At 37.9% G+C, this 17,527-nt stretch overlaps 1 protein-coding gene across 1 annotated transcript in view; it reads left to right on the forward strand.

Annotated features, from left to right (window-relative positions):
• ABHD6 (abhydrolase domain containing 6, acylglycerol lipase) overlaps positions 1-15,612 on the forward strand; it is a 22,008-nt gene extending 6,396 nt beyond the window's left edge. Inside the window, exons 2-5 of the mRNA XM_032239097.1 lie at positions 4,825-5,036; positions 8,447-8,501; positions 10,022-10,122; positions 13,379-15,612. Coding sequence (XP_032094988.1) covers positions 4,825-5,036; positions 8,447-8,501; positions 10,022-10,122; positions 13,379-13,555 — 545 coding nt within the window. The 3' untranslated portion in view covers positions 13,556-15,612. The remainder of the gene's footprint in view (positions 1-4,824; positions 5,037-8,446; positions 8,502-10,021; positions 10,123-13,378) is intronic.
• The last annotated feature ends 1,915 nt before the right edge of the window (positions 15,613-17,527 follow it).

Here is a 17,527-nt window from a genome sequence, read left to right on the forward strand (position 1 = left end):
TGCCACTATCCTACCCAGCAAAGATAAGTGCAATTTCTCCCATCTTTTCATCTCTATCTGTATACTATGCCAAAGTGGTTCATAATTGTGCTTATATAATTTCCTGTTTGAGGTTAAAATATTAACCCCAAGATATTTGACTTTTTTGACTACCTCACATCCTAGCATCCCTCTTAGTTCTTCCTTTTGTTTAGTATTCATATTTATAGCTAATATTTTTGTTTTTCCTAAATTTATTTTAAAACCAGACACTTGACCATACTGATTAATCGTATTCATTAAAACCATACTAGATTCCTGCAGTTGTTCCAATATTATGACCAAATCATCCGCAAAAGCGCAGACTCTGTATTCTTGCTGCCTAATCTTGATCCCTTTTAGACCATCCAAGCCCCGTATTTTATTCAACAGTACTTCCAAAGTTATAATGAACAATAGTGGGGACAAAGGACAGCCCTGTCTTGTACCTTTTCCAATTTGAAAAGGGTCTGTTAAACTTCGGTTGACTATGATTTGAGCTGTTTGTTGTTGGTATATTGCTTTAATTGACTGTAAAAAGCTATCTCCTATCTGCATTTTTTGCAATATCTTCAACAGAAATTGCCAGTTAACTCGATCAAAGGCCTTCTCAGCATCCAGAAATATGAACGCAGCAGGGATTTGGTTGTTCTTTCCCAAATATTCTAATGCATTAATAATTAGTCTAACAATACTCTTCATCTGTCTCCCCTGTATAAAACCTGTTTGGTCGGTGTGTATCAATTGTTGAATAACCAACATTAACCTATTTGCTAGTATTTTAGTAAAAATTTTATAATCTACATTAAGTAATGAAATAGGTCTATAATTTTTTGGTTGGGTAGTATCTTGATCTTCTTTGGGTATCAAAGATATAAACGCTGTCTTCCAAGATGGGGGCACTTTACCTTCCGTTTGAATCTTATTAAATAATTCTCTAAGAGGTTCTACCATTTCTAACTGTAAATTTTTATAGTAAACCGCTGTCAAGCCATCTGTACCTGCCGCTTTCCCTAACTTTAGTTGCTTAATTACCTGCAAGATTTCCCTTGAGGTTATTGGTTGGTTCAACTTTTGCCTGTACTCTTCTCTAACTAAGGGTATTTTCACTTTATCTAAGTATTTGTCTATATCTAAACCCTTAATTTTACCCCCTTTATACAATTCTGTAAAAAATTCCCGAAATGCCTTTTGAATCTCCTCCTGTTGAAACACTTCCTTCCCTCTATAAATCAGTTTGGTTACATTTCGAGTTTTCCTTTTTTTCCTAATCTGATAAGCTAACCATCTGCCTGGTTTATTTGCGTTACAAAAAGTGTTGTGTTTTGCATATAATAAACTAGTGGCTACCTGTTCAGAGATCAACATGTCAAATTGGGATTTTAATATGGTAATTGCTTCCTTAATCTTTGTATCGCCTGGATTCAATGTTAACTCCAACTCTTTCCCTTTAATTTCCTCTTCCAATTCTGTTTGTTTTAGCCCTTGTTTATGTCTATGTATTTTGTTTATATTCATCAGTACTCCTCTCATATACACTTTGCTTGCATCCCATACAAATTCCATAGGTGTACCCTTGTTCATATTCAGAACAAAGTATTCAGATAACAATTTTTTAAAATCATTAATGTACTTTTCATATCTGAATAAGTTTTCATTCAGCCTCCAAGACCTTCTTGCCTGCACTACCCTTCCCAATTCCATCCAAACTGGGTTATGATCTGAAAGGACCCTAACCGCAATCTTTGTCTTCTTCACCCTAGAAAGTAAATCATTAGTGATTAGTATAAAATCAATTCTTGAAATGGATTGATGTCTATCAGAAAAGAAGGTGAAATCATATTCCTCTGCGTTTCTTTCTCGCCAAATATCTCTCAACTCAAAGTTGTCCATCATGTCAAAAAAAGGTTTGGGTAGCTTAGCTCGCATTTTAGTATTTGGGCGAGAGGTCTTCTTATCTCTTTTAGTGTCAATCACACCGTTCCAGACACCCAATAGTATACAAGACTTATAGTCCCACTGTACTAATTTAGCATGAAGATTTCTATAGAATCCGTCTTGCTGTTGATTAGGAGCATAAATTCCCAAAAGTAATGTTTTTTTCCCTTCTAAGATTAGATCTAGCGCGATATATCTTCCAAAGGGATCTGCTTCAATTAGTTCAGCCTTGATGTCTTTTCTTAAGTATACAACTATACCATTTTTCTTTTCCGTAGCAGAGGTCACAAAATGTTGACCATGTTTGGGGTTAAGCAAATATTTTTGATCAGTTGATTTGATATGAGTTTCTTGCAAACAAATTATATCATTCTTGAACTGTTTAAGATAGTGAAATATTTTCTTTCTCTTCTGTGGAGAATTCAGTCCATTGACATTCCATGTTAAAATCTTAGTTGTCATCTTTGGTTGCCTGAAGCTTTTTTAGAGCCTCCTGCATGGCCTGTTTAACCTTTGGCCTAGCTTCTCCCACGGCTTCTGAGCTTGTTGCTGTAACTCCTTGATCAATGGCCGGTGATTGTTGAGGTTGTTGCATTTTAGCTTGTTTTTCCATTTGTCTGGTAGTCATATGGCTAGGTTTTTGTTCCATGACACCTTGCCCTTCCGGGGAGGGGAGATGGTACGTCTTGTCTGGTAGTTGTGTGGTTTGCTGTCTATCTTGTCCTTCTTGTGGTCTTTCTCCAGATCCAGATGGTGCAGAGTGTCCCACCTTCAGAATATTGTGATAGAAATCTCGAGCTTTCCATACAGAGTTGAGACGATATCTTTGCTTGTCAAATGTAATTATAATACCAAATGGTACATCCCATCTGTACTGTATCTGACGGTTTCTGAGTTCTTCCACTAGAAAAGCATAGTCTCTCCTGGCTCTTAGCATTTGAGGTGGTATTTCTTTCAAAACAATCAAATCCTGGCCGCCAATTTGAAGCCTGGTGTTATAGGACTCTTGTAGTATCATGTTTCTGAACTCTCTTGTGGTGAAGTATATAACTACATCTCGGGGAAGTTGCTTCTGTTTTGCCGCTCAAGAATTAATGCGATAAACTTTATCGATCTGCCAGTCAAAGTTGGACCCCGGTCTTCCCACCAGACAGTCAAAAGCCTCTGAAAAAATCTGTTTCAAGTTCTCCTGTTTATCCTCACGCAACCCCCTGACTCTTAATGCCAGCTCCATCTGCCTGTACTGTATCATAATAATTTGTTTTTCAGCATTTTCAACTTTTTGTTGCACCACCTCAGTTTTGGATGGCAAATTGGTATTAGCTTCATTAAGAACCTCTAGGTTATCTTCAATTCCAGAAACATGTTCTGTCAATACAGTTACAAGTCCCAGCATATCATCATTTATTTTGGCAATCCTAGTATCAAGTTTATCATATAAGTCCACCTTAAACTCTCTTATTTCCTCCTTTATCTCCTTTATCTCCTCTTTGAATTCTCTGAAGGTTTCCAAAAAAAGTTATTTCGTTAGCACATCTCCAGTAGGGGGCATAGAGGGTGGAAGCTGCAACTTTGTGCCAGGTATTGGGGATGTGCTTCTAGGAGGAGGTTTCAGCCCAGGATTTAATTTTGATGCCATTATAAGTCTTATCTTCAAGCAATTAATCAAACTCTACTGGCTCGCTGTGCAGCTTACGGAAAAAAAAGGTATTAAATCACCCCTTTGTTAGCTCTTTAGGATTTTTCAAAAGGTTTCAGAAAAAAAAGCATTGTAATGAAGCAGCTCGGCATATTCAGCGCCATTTTAGACTTCTCTATATCAGAAATATATATTAGCAAAGTTGGTAAGAGAAAAGTCTTGTAAACTCTTCAGAGAAGTGAAACTAATTAATAAGAAACTGCTGACCGGCTGTTCCTCCCTTTGAACTTTTATCACTGTTCTTTGCAAAAAAGATTAGGGAGGTAGCATTGTTACGGAGAATGCACAATCGCCATTTTAGGAGCCTTTTTTAAAAAAATAACCAAGTTAACGAAGGAAGCTCTTGCAAAAAATGAAGCTTGGATTAAAAAAAAAAAGCAGATAAGGTTCTCAGATACGGACTCTGCTTGTATTAAAATCAGATAAATAGTTCAAATATTGTTCTAAGTGGAGGGATCTTACTTTGAGCTGTGAAGAAACAGCTAAGGATTTCCGGCACGGAGATGATGATTCAGCCTCGGCTGGCCCCCCTTCTCTTTGCAGACAAAAAAGCTGCAAAGATCAATTCTAGGCCATTGAAATTCTAGAAATTTCAATGGCCTATTTGTCTGCACAACTCTCAGTTTTGGGGAAGGTTGCATTAACATATTTCTGTTGTAGTTTTGAAAGGGAAATAACTAATTTCAAGATTTCAGGGGTGTGTTACTGACTTTTATATCACAACTGGGGATCCTGCTGTAGCCTTGGTCATAGGCTACAGGGCCACATTTGGACTGTGGTTTGAATATCATTTGCTGTGATCTGATATCAAGAAATTAAAACATTTTGGAGCACATCTTCTCTCTTCCAAGGGCAGTCCCTGTTTAGTGGAAATGGACACTGGTGACTCATTCTGGATCTTTCTTTCCCAGCCTGGTACCCTCCAGATGTGCAAGAATGTTGAGGGAATAGTCTACTGTACTATTTAGAGTAGGAGATGCTTCATAAATGCTCACTGAATTCAACAATAGCGATATTTTTAATTGAATTTGTAACTCCATGCACTTAACTGAATTTCCAATTAAATCCTTAAGTCAAGTCATGTCTTGTTATCACTTCCTTTTCTTCCTTTTTCCCATTTTTTATTTTATTTAATTTTAAATGAAAATTTCTATGGCAAGGTTATTAAGAAAATCTGTTGCTTTTGATCTTAGCACACAATGTTTCTTCTCCTCTCATTACAGGTCTTGTCAATAGCAAAGAAAGCAATTTTATAAAACAGTTGCGGGAGCAGAAGGAGAACAACTGCATTGACCACATTCCTTTGATTCCATCCACTCCGGAAGAAATGGGAGACATGTTAAAACTGTGCTCTTATGTTCGCTTCAAGGTGCCCCATCAAGTAAGCAAGTGGCATCATTGGAAAATATCTTTAACTAGACGTTCCACCCAAATTAGTTAGTTTTAGTTGTTAGTTGTAGACTACAAATAATACATTGTAGATACCAATGAAAACTAAGTGCCATGGTGTATATTTAATAGAAATTGAAAACTGTTAACACAGTTTAGAGATTAAAATAAATTAAACTAGCAAATTTATATCAACATGCACATATTATTTATTTATTTTAATAAAATTTGGATGGCCGCCCACTGTCTCAGTGATTCTGGGCGATTTACAAAAATAAAAACCTAATATACAAAAAATAAAAAACAATATCCCCCCCCTCACAGTTGTTGCTTAATTTGACATTGACATTAATTTGACATTTGACATTGGGATGTGGTGGCTCAGTGGCTAAGACGCTGAGCATGTTATTTATTATTTTATTAAATCGATTTATAGGCCGCCCAATTCCAGAGGATTGTTGGTCAGAAGGTCGGCAGTTTGGCAGTTCAAATCCCTAGTGCTGTGTAATGGAGTGAGCTCCCATTACTTGTCCCTGCTTCTGCCAATTTAGCAGTTCGAAAGCATGTAAAAATGCAAGTAGAAAAATAGGAACCACCTTTGGTGGGAAAGTAACAGCATTCAGTGCACCTTTGGCATTTAGTCATGCAAGCCACATGACCATGGAGCTGTCTTCGGAGGTGCTGGCTCTTCGGCTTTGAAATGGAGATAAGCACTGCCCCCTAGAGTCGAGAACAACTAGCACATATGTGCGATGGGAATCTTTACCTTTACCTAGTAGTTGCAAAGAACATTGAATTATTTTGCAATATGAAAAAAAGTGTATATATTTTGAACACAATATTCAAGTCTCTGCTATTTATGACTAGTAACAAGAAATTCCCATTCTTAAATGAGGACCATGCAGTTCATTAAGGACCTCAAGTGGCTGCAACTTAAAACTTCTTGCCAGCTTCCCCATTGATGTCGGGAAAGTTGGAAATCACAGTCATGCGACCATAGCTCGCTGCAATGCTGTATTAGTGAGCTGGGTACCAAGTGTGTAGATTGTGATCCAGTGACTGTGAGTATGCTACGATGGCAGGAATTTCATGGAGTCATTGTAAGCCCCTTTTGTTCAGGGCCATTGTAATGTTGAATGGTTGCTGAATGAATGTACATGACCCAAGGACCACCTGTAACCAATGTTCCCTCTAATTTTTTTTCAGTGTGGGTAGAAAAGTATAGTGTTTGAGCGGCACATTTTCATGCCTGAGCACCTGAATTTTTTTCACAGATGTCACCCAAGACAACAACGAAAGAGGTGTTATATCAAATCAAACTAATAAAATTTTAAAACGAATAAAATTGTAAACAAATAAATTTAGAAATATTTGTTCAAAAGCAAACTCACTACAATTATCTTTTCAAATTCATTTTGGATTAAATAAAAAAGAGCTTTGAAATGAATATATAAATGGCACTTAATACTGGTAATATTAAAATAGTAAATGTTTGATATACTTCATTTTAATGATTTTCACTTGATATACTTCATTTTAATGTATTATATGCAATTTGCTATTTTAAATGAGTAAAATGATTAAAATCCCAATGCATAAAGTCTCATTCACATCTAACAGTTTTCTTCCATCTATAATTTGTAAACTCAAGGATTTATTGCCTGTCTGTTCAACAATGCTTGCTGATTAAAAAGTTGTAGCAATTTGTTCCTCTCTATACAAGTGGTTTCAGTAAAATTAGCTTGTCTTTGGTTGTCAATCTTTCTTCTGAAAAAAATTCTCTTCTTAAGACCATCATCATTACCATTTTTTTCTTCTGTATCTTGGAATCTGGGGTAGGGCTCCAATTTGTCGAATTTCCTTTTCCATATTCCCTTCTTTCCACTTTAACCCACATTTGCTCCATTAATAAATTCATCTATTGTCTTGTCTTTATCTTCTATATCTTCATTTTCCCCTTTAATTTTTGGGGCTCCAAGCCCATCATCTTTTGCTGGAGGAAGACTAGTCTTTCCAACTTCTTCTCAATTCTCCCATATCCTTCCAATAGATTTTGAATTCTAGCCAACATATTTTGGAATTTTAAGGTTTCCTCATCTGAATATTGATCCATGTTTCCAAAAAAAGAAGAAAGAAAGAAAAAAAACTAATAGCCACTGCCACTCTAGCCTTCCAGGCCTCTTTTATTTTTTATTTTAGGTTCACTTGAACACAAGTTCTTTTATGCTCTTCAAAGGAGAAGGGTTCTGTTTCCCCCCACTTTCTTTCCCCTGCCAAAATAATTCTCAAAGGCACCTGTGAAAACAATTCATGCCCTTGGCTCTTTATCAGTTTCTATAAACAAGTTGCAAACCCTTCAGCTACAAAGTCAGTGAAATCAAAGAAGGAAAGAGAAGAGATATGTTGTTTCAAAAACTCCAGCCTCTGATCTCTGAGTGGCAGTGTTGCTACTTTTCACTTTATAATATTTATCTCTGGCTTATAGGAAACAAAGTTCTTTAGATTTCTTTTAATAACAAGTAATAGGAAGAATTGTTAAAATAGGAAAGAAGGTCCAGAAGTCAAGAAATAAAGCAACAAAAAGCAGAAGAAAAAAAATCAATCCATTCACTTTAAGAGGAGAAATAAAAAACGTTGCGAGCACCTCAATCCACAAAGAATAGTTACAAAGAAAAAAAAGCTTTCCAAAGCAATCCACTTCGGGTTAATTTTGCCACTCAATTCTTTTGCTTAAGAATCTAATTTGGCTTTAAAAATTTTCTTTGGGCAGTCTTTCACAAAATAGAAAAAATATCTCACCAGATGGACTCACGTTCTCTTTTCACTTCCTTCCTTCTGGAGCCGTCCCGACTTTATCAGCCTGGGGGCTGCCTGTTTACCGCCAGCTTGAAGCACTTCCCCTGGGTCTATCAGGGACTTTGTGGTGTCCCTGAGACCAGCAAGGCTTCATCTTCCTGATCACCATCTCTACGGGACGGTTTAGGTCTCAATGGACTGTCCAATAGCAAAAGTGTCAATGGCAGTCTCAGAGTATCGAGACAGCACGTTGTGACATCGTGATGTTGACCCCTCCTCACATTTTCACTTTTTAATAACCAGGCATGTGATATAATTAGTCTATTTTTTTCTGGTAATACAATTGTAGATTGTACAATAGGCCTCTGCTTTTCACCTTTTCCTGCCCAGCTCTTTACTGTCCTATGTCTCTAAATAGCTTATAACTTAAATTAGTTGTTTAACACAGAAACTGCAAATCTGAGTGTTCAAGAGTCTGATTGTCTGCAAATCCCCAGCAAGCTCCTGGAAATGAATAAATGAACAACATAATTAGGTTTTTTTTTTAATAAAGAGGGAATGGTGTGTCCTGGCCTCATTTTTTAATATCTCTTTTTATATTCATAGATCCTACAGGGCCTTGTTGATGTTCGGATCCCACATAATGACTTTTACCGAAAATGTGAGTGCCTTGAGATAATTTACTCTGGGATTTGAGCTGAAAACAGCAACACCTGCAGAGGCTCCAGAAGGGAAAATTGCTCTCCACCTTTTGTACATGACATCATGGGTTGGATTTGCATTTTGTCATTTTGATGAGCTCATCTGATTCTGCTGATGCTACTGACTGAGGACACTTGATTCATTTATTTATCAATTTTTATCCAGGAAAAAAATTTATAGTGTGTTTTTCATTAATTGAAACAATGCCAAAACAGGATAGAGCGATCTGTTCAACTTACTATATATCCTGTTTTTTGTACATGAGATCAAAGTGACATATGTAATGCTCCCTCCAATTTTTTTTCTCCTGCAACAACAACAGAGGTGGGTTCCTACTGTATCGGCCCGGTTCGACTGAGTAGGTAGTAACTTGGCCGCCGTGCATCCGAACCAGTTCTATTGGTGCCATAGGCACCACCATCTTGTTTTTTGCTTCTGAGCATGCACATAAGCAATTTTTTATTACTGCGCATGCACGCATAGCGCGCATCAAACGCGCCCCTGAGTGAACCGGCAATAAAAGAATCGAACCCACCCCTGAACAACAACAACCCTGTGAGGTAGATTGGGCTATGACCAATATTGACAAGAATTAAAACAGTTTAATTTGTAAACTGTTTTAGGTTTTTTTTTTTTAAAGAAAATGTGCATATTTAAAGGACTAGAATCCAGTAGCACTGGATGGAAGCTGCATAATGAAATAATAGTCAAATAGAAGCCTTTAGCTTTGGGGACCTGAAATCTGAAGTGGGTGTTTTAGTACATCTGATTTCTGAAGCCTCTGCTAACTAATTCCTTGTGTGCTTCCTGTCTTCATTGTAATTTGGTTCTAACTTTGAGTAAATCTCTCATTTTGAGGGATTTTGGTTAAGGTTAAATGCAGAGTCTGTTTACACCCCATTTCAATTCCTCCCCCTTGCTTTTTGATTGGTATAGAAATGCATGATGTGCAGCTAAGAGCAAATACCTGAGACTGTGAGAAGATGGAGAAATGGCCATGGGAACAGTGGTTTGGGTTATAACCACAGGGAAAAAAAGTGTTCCGTATGTGTTTGTTTTCCAAGGAAATGTAATTTTGCTGCAACCGGAATTAATCAATGAATGGCTGGGTTTGTTCCCCAACTCTCTTAGCCTTAGCATTTTCTCTGGATTTGGCCAATGCATTGAATCATAAGCTGAGGGACCCTCCTCGCCCTGGCATTGTTGTTTCCTCAATTGATCTTGTTAAGTATGCCTTGTGAAGCCAACCATCAAATTGTCTGAAAAAGCTTTTGTCTCTTTCTGCCTGTGCAGGCTCTCCTCCTGCTAACCTCACTAATTATTTTCCTTGTTTGTGCTGTCTCATTGAGAACAGTCTGTTGCCATTATTTTCTTTCTGGGTGAAAACCTTGAAGGCTGTTTCATCATAATTGGAATTCCATGTTGCTTTCAGTGGGCTGATTTGCTCCCCCACCTCATTTCTTCTTCTTTTCTGTAAAGTGTTTTTAGAGCTCATGGATGACAAGTCACGGGGTTGCCTCCATAACAACATGAGCAAGATCAAAGCTACAACGCAGATTATCTGGGGAAAGCAAGATCAGGTACATCAGTTTCCCTCTGGGATTTTTAATCGAGACCAGTCTGTACTATTTTTTTTTAAGTATAACGTTGCCTCACTCACTTGTGAAATATATAATGCCCCAACCTGTATGGTATTGAATAACATGCTGCAATCCCCTTTATCTCAGAAGCAGTTTTAAAATTATACAACCTGACTTCCCATTGGATTTCATGCAATTTATGGCCTGAAAATTAATAGGTTTGCAATTTCTCTCTCCTTTTCCAGGATATTATTTGCTACATTTTTTCATATTTCTATGCTGCCATACTCCAAAACAACTCTGGATGTCTTTATAGATTAAAAACAGTAAAATAAAAAACAAAATACCCAACCAAACATCAAAAATAACTGGCATATCAAGGGAAACCCATCATACATGCTGGTCAAAAAACACACCAGACCTCCATTGCAACGATCAAAGTACACATGATATCACCACTCCTTCCCTCCAATTTAGTCTTTCTAATTTTGTTTTCCTACTAGTGAGGATGTGCATGTGTGTGCATGTGTGTGAGAAACCTTGTGTCAGGGTTCTAAGTAACACCCAGGGCTGGCACCTTGTCTGCTCCAGATCAACAGTTTCATAGACCATCTTACTGCGTTCCAAGTGCAGACATTATCTCCAAGCTATTATGTAAGAGGGTGGCAGGCCATGTTAGTTTCTCCACCCAGCATTTCCTCGAAAAAAAAGGGTTGGGTTCTTGTTACAATTGCAGAATTTTAAAGGCAAGAGCAGCAATGCCTTGAGAACCTCTTAAAAATAATCACACATAAGCAAAGTAAAGTCTATCTTGAGCTGAGGTCCATTCCTGGCAACTACAGTATATGGACTTGCCGTGGTGCTTTCTTTACAAGAACACTAAAGAATTTTGGCATTGCCTTCCTTGGGGACTTCGCTTGGCTGCTCTAGTGGATTCCCTGGTTTCTCATCCAAAAACTAACCATGGCAGACCCGCTTTTCAAGATCAGTCAAGAAAGAGTAGGTGTGGTGACCGTTCTATGGTCTCAAATGCATACTCTGTCTTCTTGAGAGGTTTTTTTTTTGTATAAAACAGTAGCATACAGTATGCACTAATGAAACCCAATCTTGCATCTTGCCCAGATAGAGTTTTATTTGGAGGAAATAGCATTGGACAGCACAGCAATAACTCCAGAGAGTGTCCTGATTTAAACACTCGGTTAGACTCATTACATCCTTGGAGTTTACTCATTTGAGTGCAGACAGCACATCTGTATTCGGACATTCTAGATAGCTGGTAGGGCAAATGTTGTGAAAGTAAACGAGGCAGTCTGGGTAGAAGATCTCAATAAACTGGAGGAAAACTGCAACATTTGAATTGTCCAAGTATATTACCCAGGTTAATAGAGGACAACGTGAAAGAGGGACAAGATTGGGGAGAATGTCAATTAAGAATGAAGGAAAATGTAGAGATTTAGTTTTCATATTTAGAGATTTAGTTTTCCTTTCTCAGGTTCCCTGAGGATGGGCTTCACACAAGCCCGAAAGCTCGGAAGCCCATCCAAACCTCTGGTACCAGTGACCAACCCAGATTGGATCCTGCAGAATATCAGTTTGCTGCCTGTTATATTGTTCTTGGAGAGCCAAGATGTCATTTCACACTAAACTCTGTCATCAGTGAGAGAGAGATTGCCAGGACAGTGACGAGGAGTGATCCTATTCTCTGACTTGTAAACAGACATAAGAAAAAAAAAACTATATTGCCAAAAGTATTCGTTCAACTGCCTTTACTTGCATATGAACTTACTGTAAGTGACATCCCATTCCTAATCCATAGGGTTCAATATGACGTCGGTCCACCCTTTGCAGCTATAACAGCTTCAACTCTTCTGGGAAAGCTGTCCACAAGGTTCAGGAGTGTGTTTATGGGAATTTTTCACCATTCTTCCAGAAGCGCATTTGTGAGGTCACACACTGATGTTGGATGAGTTTTCATGGCCTACCACTTCGTGGCTGAGTTGCTGTCGTTCCCAAACACTTCCACATTCTTATAATACAGCTGACAGTTGACTGTGGAATATTTAGGAGTGAGGAAATTTCACGACTGAGTTTGTTGCACAGGTGGCATCCTATCACAGTTCCACGCTGGAATTCACTGAGCTCCTGAGAGCGACCCATTCTTTCACAAATGTTTATAAAAACAGTCTGCATGCCTAGGTACTTGATTTTATACATCCGTGGCCATGGAAGTGATTGGAACACCTGATTCTGATTGTTTGGATGGGTGAGCGAATACTTTTGGCAATATAGTGTAGCTAACAAATAGCTGACATTGGGAAAGAAATGAAAGTACAGGAAAAAAAAGGAGGAAATGGTGGCAAATGGAGAAATGATGTTCTGTGAAGGAAGTAGAGGGAAGACAAGAGGGAAGACCTAGATGAGCCTGAATGAGAATGGGCCTAAGTATATAACGGTACACAGTCATAGTCTCCAGCAACCTTTCTTCAAAATCCCTAATTCTCACATAGAGCCCATGTCTTCTACTGCTAGCCATCTCAAACTGTAACAAGCATGGACAATCTCCAACAGCCTATGGCAGTGTTGGCGAATCTTTTCCGCACCGAGTGCTGAAATCAGAAAGCACGATCAGCTGGTCAGCACGCACATGCAAAGACCAGCTGGCCAGCACACATGTGCGTGCCAAAACTTGGAAGAGCAGCTGGCGATGGCACGTGTGCCCAGAGAAAGGGCTCTGCGTGCCACCTCTGGCACACATGCCATAGGTTTGCCATCACGGGCCAATGATATTTTTGAGTCATGAAAATTGATTAGTAAAAGATACGTCACATATCAGTTTTTGCCATGATATAGCAACAGTTCTTTTTATTAGGAGTCCCTGGTGCTCTCTGAGCTTGGTGATTTTCTTTCAGGCATTTCATTATCCACAGCAGGTAAACATCAGTGCTAGACTAGCCCTGATAATGTTATCTTGTGTGGATAAGAAACAAGAAAACCACCAAGCTCAGAGAGCACCAAGGATCCCTTATTTCAACCTTGAGCTACGAATATTCTCCCTTATGGAACTCCATTTATGAAAACAAGTGTGAAAATTGTGGCTTTTTTGTCTTAACATTTCTTGTCCTAGTTGTTTCCTTGTGCAGTCAGATTGGTTCCTTTGTGAGCCAAATTTGGTGCTGAGGTAATTCAGAATATCTTGCTGAATCCAGGGATGGTCAACATGGAGCTCACTTTTTCTTGATTATCTTTCTCTCTCTAGGTGCTGGATGTTTCAGGAGCAGACATTTTAGCGAAATCAATCTCTGGTGCCCAAGTACATATTCTGGAAAATTGCGGGCACAATTTAGTCATGGAACGGCCCAGAAAAACAGCAAAGCTTATTCTGGATTTTGTCACCACTGTACAGAATGCTGAGAATAATAAGAAACTGGTTTGAACTTTTCCTATGGGTCTGAACCCTTAAGCCTAGATGTTTCAGCTGAGAGGAAATACTGCTAATTTAATCAGTTCTCAGGGATTTTATTCTACAGAACTTGGTGATTGTGCCAAAATCCCTGAAGAAATTGGAATAATTCATGCATTTAATTTAGAAGTTTTATCAGTGCAATGACTCTGGGATACTGAACAGCCTTCACATACATATGCTAATGATAATAAAGTCTTATAAAAATCTGTATTTCTAGATATTTCGAGGAATAGTGAAAGACTTGCAAGGTAGTTGTGGAACACACTTTCCCCTCAAAAACAATCCTCTCTTTTTGATACCAATCACACATTTTAAAATGTCCAATTTGAATTGGACAACATGATTATTGCTAGGTAAAGTAGAAAAAAACCCACTGTCTTTTATTGTTAGTGTGCTCCTTTCTTGGTCTGGTAATGTTTCACTGAACAAGAGAGAAAAAAATGGCAAAAGGCAAATCCTTTTGGGACAGATTCCTGTATAGGTTCTATGTTATCCAAAATTGTGCATCTTGCCTCTCATTTGGGCATTACCTATACAGTATACAAAAGCTAAAATACGACTGTGTCGGAAAATTCTTATCATGGAATGCATTGGCCTCTTCTAGTTTTAAGCAGTGACTTCGTGCGATCTAGCCTAAATACCTAGTTAATTGGAATGTAGATGGCAATTGCAATTGTTTTTAAATATGTAGGAAAAATGGCCTAGAGCCAAATTTCATACAGAGAGGGCAAAAGAGAGCTTCCATCTCTTAATATAGATGACTTTGCACAAGGAAATGTTGCCACCAAAGGCTTGGATGATCCAGATACTCATTGAAGTGCTGCTTGTATTATGTTAAGATTTCAGCCGAGAAAAAAATTTGCACGACATATTAAACCTATGAAAGTTTTTACTGATGCAGTGGAAGTCTTCAGTGTTTATATTGCTTTATGAAGAAGGTGGTTTTGTGTTCCTCCACAGCCCCACAGTCTATGTGTATGTACTTCCTTAGGAGCAAATGGAAATATTGATGTCATCTGGACCGACTATAATTGCAATAGTGAAGCACTTGTGATGTAGATGGATCCCTTCCTTGAAGGGCAGGTATCACTGAGTATAAAACCTGTGCACACAAGCATACACAGAGGTTAAATTTAATTAAAGCCCATGTGACTGTTTCTGATGCAAGCAGTTAGCAAACTCCCTGTGAAGTGTAATCTTATTGTACATCTAATAAAGCAAATGGAACTGTCCCAAAGCCATTTCTGGAGCCATTGTTTCAATCGAGATGGGACCTGATCCAAGCAATAACACTGTATGTAAATAAATGTAGATGTGATCACGTTTTGGTTAGAATTGGGTGGAACTGCTTTTTCAGCTTCCCCTGCTGCCCCTTTTTATTAAATATTCTACTGAGTAAATAATTTACTTGACAAATTTTGTAAATTCTGTGAATTGTTGAGTTCGAGTGGAGGAACTGAAATGCACACCAATAAAGTAGAATTGGGGTATTCTAAATGTTTATTTGTTATGCTCACCAGACTCTTGCAAAGTGAATAATTTATCAATCTTCCACATACTCTGCTTTTAAAATAATATCTAAAGAATATAAAGCATACAGTATTCCTTTTCCTGAGTATGCGTTCTCATTTCTGAGTGCAGTTCTTTAGTGAACAAAAATTCTGTATCAGATTTAGAAAGTTGGACTTCTTACATCCTTGTAACTACCCTTTCCCTTTTTATATTTATATGGAGGCTTGTGAAAACCCCTTCCCACCAAGAAACATTCAATGAATGTTGTTCCATTGAGTAACAATTTGCAGCATATTAGGTATATGTAATCTATACCCAATGCATATTTTAGAATGGCAGTTAAATGAGTGAACTGATTCCAAAGTAATTTGACTTTGAACAAAACTTGTATGCGTTGAAACATTAAGAGAATATGTTGATATCAGGTGTGGTTTCTGATTTTACAACCACTGTGGAAGTGAGATACCATTATATAATACTGTAATTTTGTTCCAATTAAAATACTTTATTTGTGACTGATTTGTTCCAATCAAATCCTTGCAATTCCTTGTATTTTCAACTTCTATTTAGGAATGCAATCAAATTACCTTGCAATTTCCATTAGAGAGTCATGAGTCTTTTTCTCAAATAGGGTTGGGGGAATCAAGTATAAGTATAATCTTTATTGTCATTGTACTTAAATACAACGAAATTGGTTAAATATGACCAATTTCCAATGACCAAGTATTAAGAATTCAAATTTTATTGAGGAAAAATGAGAACCCAGGCATTTGATTCAATAACTGACCAGTATTTCTAGAAGTAGAGATTAAAAACCATACAAAACCAACAGAAAACAAGTCAATTTTTAGTATGGCTCTCAGAAGCCAATGTACTGTACACAGAAAGACTCAATTAAAACGTAATTGAAATATCAAAGTCTTGAATTTGCGTGGCTTTTTTTTCTCCCATTCTTTTATTTCTGGCGTTCAGGCTGCAAGTTCCATTGTTTGATAGTTAAACCTGAGCCTGCAAACTCAGGTAGGTAGTCCTTGGTTTACAACCCATTCAAAGTTACCATGGCACTGAAAATAGTGACTTACAACTGATACAACTGCAAGCATCTCAACATCCCAGCAGTCATGTGATCAACGTTCAGGTGCTTTGCCATTGGCATTATGCAATATTTACAAGAGTTGCAGTGTCCCAGGATCACATCATGGCCATTTGAAACCTTTCCAGCCAACTTATGACCAGCAAGCCAAAGAGAGGAGCTGGATTTGCTTAATGATGGTGCTTCGTTTGACTGCAGAGATTTGCTTAATCGTGGTGAAAAAAGGTCATAAAACGGCTCACTTAATAACCACTTTGTTTAACCACGGGAATTCTGATTCCAACTATGGTTGCAAGTTGAGGGCTTCCTGTAGTGGTATATAACCATTTGCTCCCCTCCCCCTGCCCCAAACAATGCAAAATTGCTACTTTATCATAAAGTAGTTGACTGCAGGGTGGGGTGGGGTGTGAGGTGGATGAAAAAGTAAATATATGGGGGAGGGGGGAGAATAAATAGAATGATTGAAGTCCTCCATTGGAAAGTCTCCAGGGAATTGCCACTTGTGAAAGATTAATAATGTACTTTTGAATTAATAAGGAACCAGATTTTAGACCTCAAGATGCTCTTTACTTTTATATTTTCTTCTCTCAATAGCTTCAGAGAAAGCAACGTGGAATTTACTGCTACTTTTCCTAACTGCTTCTTAGCTAGCAAGAGGCAAGACTTTGAGCAAGGTTCAAAAAGTTAGGTTTTAACAGTTTTCCATTAATACTGACCCAAAATTTTCAATTCAGTTCTATAGAATGTGAAGGGTTTGTGTTTTATTTTTATAGTTATAATGCACACTGAAGATGGCATTTAATTTTGGTGTACGAGGTGCAATGACAATAAAGTAAACTAAACTAAACTAAACTAAACTTTTATATAGTGCCAGAATAAATAACTTGATTTAGCCCAATGGTTTGTCCATTACTTAGACCCCCATAGCCATTCATATAGAGGATGTTGATCAAAGTTTTGCATAAACCTTCCAGGAATGCAGGAATAGACTGCATTTCATAGACCAGGAAACATAGTTTGTTCCATCCAACCAGGTTATTATCGATAGACTTGTTGATTGGTTGCTCACCATCTTCTCCAGGATAGTAACAATCACTACAATAAACAGCTGTCTGTATGCGGTATTGCGTATCAACATCAACTCCCCTTTAGCTATGTCTGGTACACTCTGGGCCCATAACCAGTGTTAGGTAAGCTCCCCATTGGGAGAGTGAGTGCGTTCAGAGAAGCGTTGTGAGAGTTGTGTTAGAGAACACACAAACCAGCATACAGAGACAGTTTGAGTAGGTTTTTACTTTCGTGGAAATAGAGGTATCAGAGTCCATCAAACAGTCCAA

This window comes from Thamnophis elegans, chromosome 2, assembly GCF_009769535.1.
Source record: "Thamnophis elegans isolate rThaEle1 chromosome 2, rThaEle1.pri, whole genome shotgun sequence".
NCBI lineage: Eukaryota > Metazoa > Chordata > Lepidosauria > Squamata > Colubridae > Thamnophis > Thamnophis elegans.